Genomic DNA, 8,230 nt, shown 5'->3' with positions numbered 1-8,230 from the left:
ATTGTAGGCTACCCTGTAGCTTTTCAACGAATAAAGTCCTATAAAATTCATTGTGTACATTATGTAATGTAAATATAACTATTTTAACAATCTTACCAATTTTATTATACAGTTTCTTTAAAATACCAGTAAAATTTTAAATTCGAATTTTAATCCAAATTGCAACCCCTTGCAATTTTTACTGGTATTTTAAATAACTTTGAATGGTTTTAAATGCTTAGGTTTTGAATTAAGACTAATTGATTTTAAATATCACTGTATATTTCATTGAAATATCTTTTCAGCTTTGCCTTTTGTTGTGTGTCGTTTTAAGGTTTACGATTCAAAGTTTTATTGTGAACACACCGCATGACGTGTATCAGTAATGTTGTTGTTCAAACCATAACGTTGCATATTATTTTAAAATGTAAATGTCTGATGATTCATTGATTAACTTAAATAAAACAATAATGCTTACTCCACAGGCCCGTAGCCAGGGGGGTTTTTATGGTTCGGGCGAACCCTCTTTTTCTAGCGAACCCCCCTGTTTTCTAGCGAACCCCCTCGAATTTTTGAATGAGTCCCAATCGGACGGAATGTATGTTTTTGACTTACATAGCAATAAATCAAAATTTAGCACCTAATTTATTAATTGGTCACCCGTTTTTAAATTGTAGCCTGCGATACAAGCCTACATTCATAGAATATCTTAGTTTCAGAAGTTCGGAGATTTAAATTGAACGCAACTCCAGCAAACCATGACTTTACGATGGCACTCATAAGAATGGCAAACATTGATAAAAACACGGCTGCCGTCTCAACTTTCATTGGGCTTTGGCTGAATATTTGTAAGAAATGTACCAACCGTTAACGAAACCGGTCGCTGTCTAACTAGAGTAAATGGTGCCACCAAACGAAGCTAAAGTTTTGCGACTTAATCCACCAAATGCAGATAAAGTTTCGCGACTTAATCACCTGATTGTGGATTGTGTGGTTAGTAAATTCCTTAGCCATACTGTCCATAGCGCACACTAAACTATGTGATAGTTTGATTATTTATAAAACTTGATTATTAATTCTAAAATGTGCATCAAATCTCAGCTATTATTAATCAGTATGTAGCCTATTATGTTAAAGTCTTAAAATAATAATTTCGAATTGGGCCAAATAATTGTATTAAAGTTTAGGTTCTCATGATGTCAGATAACGTATTGAATATGATGCTATATTTTGGGCTCTGATTTAATTTAACGATGGCCCTGTCAGTAGTAATGACAATATTGTGCTTTTTTAGCCACGTAGTAAAATAGTACTATTATTTCCAGTGTAAAAATGAGAGTTAAGAAGAAGTAGTAGAAGAAGAAAGAGAGGAAGAGGAGGAAGAAGAAGAATCGGGTTTTTTTTGTTTTTGTTTTATAATAATAAATGTGTTGAGTATATTGATATTGATTATGCGGTGAGGGTTTATTTTTTATATCTTTCGGTGTTATTTAAACATGCCAATTCTCAGAAAATATGTTCTAATTTTATTATATTACCACCTTTTTATTACATAGATCTTTTTCAAAACATAACTGCTTTTAAAACATTATATAGACCCATTAAACACAAAACACTCTGGCTTCGGGGGCTTCGCCCCCGAACCCACCGCGTGGCCCTTAGGCAGGCCCCTGGACCCCACGCCCAGAGAACCCCCCCCCTTTTGAAATGACCTGGCTACGGGCCTGCTCCAGATATGCCATTGCTTGCAGTAAGCCTCATTTTGATATTTTGTAATAATGTATTAATGATTATTGTTTAAAAAATATTGATGACGTAGGCCTCATTACCTGAACGCTAGATTTCCTACATCTTCACATTCGCCAGTGTAGGTCCAGTTTGCCATGACGCTATTCTTGTCAGTATTATCCGTGTGGCCCCAGCCACTCTGTACAATAATAATAAATAATAATATAATAATAATAATTATGAATATGACGATGATTATTATGATTATAATGACGACGATGATAACGATAAACAAGATGATGGCGCGTTGGTGCATTGTTGCATTAGTACTGATATTAATACTGATGAAGACGACGATTATTATTATCGTGATCCTAATGATAATCATGATGAGATGTTGATGATGATGATGAAAAATGAAGCTAAGATGGTGATGATCGGTAATTCCAAAAGTAGGTAATTCATATGGTGTTGACTATGATGACAATGACCATGGTTAACAATAGCGATAAAAAAAATGGATTCTTACGTCAGAGTTAGAACAATCCACACCGCCTGTGCTTGCAGGAAAGTCTGAAAACACTCCTAAAGCCGGGTTAGTGGTGAACTGGGCATCATTCACTCTAGCCTGAACAAAGAAACCTCTGAATTGCGTCTCACTGTCGCCTGAAATGGTTACTATAAAACAAAGTGGACTTGTTAGCATCAATTTGAAGTATCCAGCGTGAGCCTCCTGTGCGTGCGTATCCAGTAGCAGTAATGACAAAGGAGGCGCTCGCCACATACATAGGGCTACACTATACTGTATATAAAAACAAAGGGGGCACTCGTCACTCAGTAGCAGTGATAGAAACTCTAAGTAGCAGTAAGTAGCAGTATACCAGTGGGCTTAATGTCGAGATGAAGCCCATCTTGAATTGAAGAACCCCCCTCTTTAGTTTGCAAAATTAGCCTCGAAAAGAAGCCCATCTCGAAAAGACGCTTCTTTTCAAGATAGCATAGGCTTCTTTTTGAGATTGTATGGTTACTCTGTATATGAATTTCAGAAAACAAAATAAATTAAATATAAGCTTGGTTTATACAGTAGTTCAGAAGATTTAATGCCAAGTAAATACACTCTATGACAGGTTGATGTTATATACAGTGGCCTTATTTATTGTTTTATAGTACAAATTCACAAAATTTACAGCATTCATTTGGAAAAGAAGCCCACCTCCTTACTTTACAAAAGTAGTCTCGAAAAGAAGCCCACCCGAAGTTCGCAAAAAAAAAGAAGCCCAGGGCTTCAATTAGAGGTTTTACGGTATACATGTGGATATATACCGTACATAAAAGCCAGAGAATCCACTAATTAATTTTAAATAAAAAGAAACACCATAATTACAAACTATAAACCCTCCTCCCTGGACTATATGGTCCTTGGTGGCACTTCTCTCCCTCCTACCTATGGAGGATACGCTTAAGCCACTACCCATCATGGAGTTACCAACAAAATCTCCGTAGTCACAGAGGCGCTGTGGGAGAAAAACCACAATTCGTTGGAGAGAATAAAAAATGTAGTTTTTACATATTAGTAAACTACAGTAATCGATTAAATGAGCATTTGAAACCCCTAAAATAGCCATATTTTTCGGGAGAATTGTCCCCTGTAATTTCGAAAGATTTTTGGGCGACGCCCGAACACGTCCACTTTCATCTCGTCGGGAACAATGCAGCCCCCCCCCCCCCCCACGCCTGCCGGTCTGGGACCTCAGACCTGCCGTCGGGAAAATCCTGGCGCCAGCCTTGATAGGAACGTGGGCTTCCACTAAAGCTATCACGGGAAGATCGTCTACTACACGCGTGAGTGTGTGTTACGACAATCGATTTGCAGTTAGTAGCAAGCCTTAGTAGTGGGCCATGTATTTACCTTGGACTGGTGCGCCTGTAGCGTAAGTGCTGGAGCCGACGGTAATTTCATACGGGGGTGGTCCCGTTACTGTTGGATCTCCGTGACCAGGTATCATACTAGAACAGGCAGATGTAGGTGGGCCTGTTGGATAAGCCAATGCCACAGACAGACAGACACCGAGAATCAGTATGGTATTCATGGTCCTGAATAAACAGTAAAAACAAAATAATACATTGTTCAATAACTATTTTCTTTTAGATGAATTATTATGAAAAGTTAGTACAGATACAGATTAACTTTATTATCCAGAAGCTGTAAATTACGTTATTGTTTTGCTTTGAACTGTGTTTTGAAATTTGTCATTTGACAGACCGCACGGTATTTTGCAAAAGCTGTTAATCTAAATGTGCAGTGTCATTAAATATTTGTTGAGTACCACCGATATAAATGGTGTTGGCCTATGTCAGTAAATTATTATTATTATTACTCTTTATATAAATGGTGTATGTCAGTAAATTATTATTATTACTCTTTATATATTTAAAAAAAATTAGGCCTTGAATCCACCACACTGCTCAAAACATTCTTTATCTAAAGTTGTCATAATCACGAAAAATGGGCAAAAACCAGATCACATCCTAAAATCAAATGTATGCAGCCTTGCCTCAGCATTCAATAAGACTCAATGGAGTTTAATGTCATACCCAGAGAAGGGCATAGATCTGTTTTGAAAGGTGGAGGGGGTGGGGACATTTCGCAAGTTGACACTGACCTCAGACCCATCATGGTTGGGGCTGAGGTGAGAAAATAAATAGCACCTCTAGAGGCAAGATGACACTTTTAGTAGGCCTAAAATTCATCATCATCACGTCATCACTTTTTTATAGGCCCTAGTGCCAACAAATTTCTCATGATCTTTTATCAGGGATTTTCGGAATCCATAGAGATCATATTATTATGTGTGATGTACCATAGAAAATAAAGCTTAAAAACATTGTCTTTGAGTTGAGTATGCACTTTACATACCTTAAAGCCGTGATTTCACAACTACCTCAGCCCCACCATGGTTGGGGCTGAGGTGAGTAAATTTGAGGAAAGTACCTCTAAATGGACGGAAATGACACTTTTATATAGAAAAATCCATCATTTTCACATTACCATTATATAGACAAAATGCGGCGCCAACAAATTTCTCATGATTTTTTATCAGGGAACTACTTATTATCCAGTACAACTTAGGCCTAACTGTAGCTTACTATGATTTAACTATTATAATAATCATGATCAACATAATTACAAATTTCTTTTCGCCTTTACCACAATTTTCTTCACTTTTTAATGTTATTAATATTATTATTATTATTACCATCGTCATCATCGTCGTCATCATTATTAGTATTATAAACAAAACTTTATAAAAGCTTGCAAAAGGATAAAAACCAAACTGAACCATACAATATCACATTTCTGTATCTTAAAAAGACCTGGCCTGGGATTTATGGATTTCACATTTTGAGTGATCCCGGGAAAGATTCTGTATTGGCTAGCAAGAACAAGCTTTATAATTTTAACACTGTGTACAAAGGGGCGGGTGAGCCGCGGTTCCCCCACCCTTCCTGGATACATCCCTGGCCACCACTGATCATAGCTGAGACAATCGTTCGTTTTGCGGGTTGGTTTTTACAAATTTCGATAACCTTGGTGTCTAGGTTTTTTAAGGTAGGCCTACACAAACAACCTAACCGTCAGCTTTTGCGAAAGACTTTGTGCTATAATTGTAACTTTCAATATACAAACTGAAAAACAAAATAACAGCGAAGGAAGGACCGGGTACCCGGCTTATGCAAGAATCTCTTTAGAGCACGCACAAAGTAGTTACAAAAAGTGAAAGAACGCTATAATACACAAACAAGTTGCTTTAACTAAGATGTATAAATATTGACATAATTATTATTATCAAAAAATCAAATCGTATTTCAACAAAAACAACGACCGATATCTAAGGTCGGCATACAGACCTTTGCAGTGCCGGTAGGCTTCATGAATTACAGTTACAGGACCCCTTGTCGCCTCATTCCTATGCTATCGGCCCTCACTCTGTTCTATTCTGAACAATTTGAAACCCTTTCTAAGTCCTAGATCAGTCCCTGTCCACTGACGTTAGACAGGGAGGGTAAATTTAGCCTGTGGTGTGTACAACTATTCGATTACACAATATTTTGTGATGACTCAAGAGGGCGCATAACGCGTTTATAAATTGATCTCGTGTGAAACAAGCTTAAGATATTTAACTCATAACGAAATAACGCATTTCTAAAGTTTTAGGCCCGTACGCAGAAGGTTGGTGGGGTGGGGGTGCAACGGGTTAGGGTTAGGGTTATTTAATATTCGACCTCGATTTATTTACGAATTTTAGAGTGCCAATTCCGGCCATGGGGTGCCATAATTATAAAATTTCTTACCTCAGCCCCAACCATGGTGGGGCTGAGGTGGTATGAACCCTCCATCTGTGAAAATCCCTCCCTACGCCCCCTCATTTCCTGAATCTGTCACTGAAAAACCGTTTAATACTGTTGATTTTTTTTTTCATTTCATTTCAAACACAAACATTTTATAATACTGTTGATATTGCAATCAATTAGACCTCAAATTATCAAAAATGAAAGGGGCCTCCGCCAACTCGACCCAAGCAGAAATCTGCGGCCCCTAGTCACTTTGGTACACTCTCCACAAATTTGTACCCATCCAATAAAAAGCCTGCGTACGAGCATGTGTTTTTACTCAGACAATATTCTTAGCTCAACCAGCATATTGTCCTACAATCTGTAAGGGTAACCTACCAGGAAGTAATATTATATATTTACTAATATTATAAAGGAAGGCTAAGGAAACGAACATTAGATTATGCGTCTTCTTTTTTTCTTCTTCTTTTCTTTCAATGCAGTGCAGCCTATTATTTACCCATGCTAACCCATTAAGATTACCACTCCAATCAGCAAACAAAACAACTTAACTAAAACCTAATTTATACTTTAATAAAAATACATTACACACTCGAATGCTTAGTTCAGTCTATGTGAGAAAGACTCGACGACCAGCGTCTGTGTATAAGCCACTGTGCTGTCGATAAATAAAGTTTAATTAAACATAAATGCCTAATAAAAAACGACGTCAATAATTCAAAGATTATAGATTACATATTATTTTACATATTATTAATTTAAGCGGACTGACCGTCTAAGAATCTGCCCCGGCAATTCTTGATTATATAAGTAACAACTTACCTCGTGACGGTTTGGATCTCAGAATTTAATATCAGTAGAACCACTGTGAACGTGTACTAACGTCGCACAGCAAAGTTCAAATGATCGGGAAGTTGTTCCTTGTCGTTGGGCCTAGGGTGTGACCTCAGCAAAACACCTTCCTTACACAGTGACCAATCATTAACTATCTCTACATCACAATCACGATGATGCTATAGTATAACAATTATAGTTCCTGAAGCTTTCACATACCCGCTTCTTTGAAACTTCAAGTATTTTGAAAAAAAGAAGGTAGGCCTAGTAATAGCTTATATAACACGAAAGATAAACTATTCTAGTGGTTGAGAGGAGAGTTGCTTTTTCTTTTGTTTTCAGTTTTTACACAGCATAAGTTCGTTATTAACCGCTTGTGACAGCACGACAAAATCTAAAGTATATATATATATAGGTCAGTGGCGTAACGCTGGGCCGGGGGCCCTTTGAACTCTTATACTGGTGGCCCCAGGGTCCGGGTCGCCAATTCCATTCTTAGATATGCTTATGTTTTAATCATGTTTTTTTGTCATTGTATTCTAAATGTTTTTTTAAATGATGCCATCTGTGGTGGATCAAAGAATTTGAAACAGAAGGGGACAGGGAAAAGCTTTCACAGATGGAGGGTCTATATCCACCTCAGCCCCGCCATTTGGGGTTGAGGTGGGTTATGGCACATTTAGATGGCCAGAAAAAGGCACTCGAAGACAAAAAAAAAAATTTGAATATAAGTTTCGTTTTTATCTCAATTTAAATCCACCACTGGATATAACAGTATGTCCTACAGTCGATATCAGGGACACATTATGCTGTACAGTATCGAGACATTTAGCCCCTTTGGGTCAGGGTGCCCTGCGGATGGCCGCACGACAGCGCATGGCGCTACTACGCCACTGTTATGGAGCTGTTTTGTAGAGTCATTGGGAAATTTTAACTTAAAATTTTAATCTAAACCGTCCTCAAGCTCACACTCTGAAGCTCCTTCATTGCCTTAATGGTGCACCGTCTACAGAATCATAAAACAAGCTAAAGAAATCCAGTAACATTTGTGTCTACACGATATATTTTAATATTTTATACCGTTTACATAAATGATTTTATGTAGCAATGGATGAATTTAAAATATACTGTAGAATGGAGGTAGTGTCACTTTATAAAGCAAGGTGCCAGCAAAAGTCGAAAAATAAACTTAACAATCAATATAAACTTGATCATACCACTGGGGAGGAGGGGAAGTTTAGTTAAAATAACAAATCACTAACAATTGCTTAGTAAGTTTATACACAGAACGGGCTTTAAACGAAGTAGACTTCAGTAATATATAGCAATACTGTGT

At 37.4% G+C, this 8,230-nt stretch overlaps 1 protein-coding gene across 2 annotated transcripts in view; it reads right to left on the bottom strand.

Moving 5' to 3' along the window:
• Window positions 1-8,230, bottom strand: part of LOC117101836 (putative defense protein 2) — a 14,166-nt gene that overhangs the window by 1,349 nt on the left and 4,587 nt on the right. Inside the window, exons 1-4 of one of the 2 annotated variants that reach the window (XM_033241938.1) lie at window positions 6,883-7,044; window positions 3,617-3,801; window positions 2,237-2,385; window positions 1,809-1,906 (exon numbers count right to left, since the gene is read on the bottom strand). In XM_033241938.1, the coding sequence (XP_033097829.1) occupies window positions 1,809-1,906; window positions 2,237-2,385; window positions 3,617-3,797 (428 nt within the window). In that variant the 5' untranslated portion in view covers window positions 3,798-3,801; window positions 6,883-7,044. Of the gene's footprint in view, window positions 1-1,808; window positions 1,907-2,236; window positions 2,386-3,616; window positions 3,802-6,882; window positions 7,045-8,230 lie in introns of those variants that run through there. The other variant, XM_033241939.1, reaches the window with a different exon arrangement.

The sequence above is a fragment of the Anneissia japonica genome, unplaced genomic scaffold (assembly GCF_011630105.1).
Source record: "Anneissia japonica isolate Jap-2015-1 unplaced genomic scaffold, ASM1163010v1 scaffold4988_len2956909_cov206, whole genome shotgun sequence".
Classification (NCBI taxonomy): Eukaryota; Metazoa; Echinodermata; class Crinoidea; order Comatulida; family Comatulidae; genus Anneissia; species Anneissia japonica.
The sequence above is the reverse complement of the archived record's forward strand: the minus strand, read 5'-3'. Positions and strand labels throughout refer to the sequence as shown.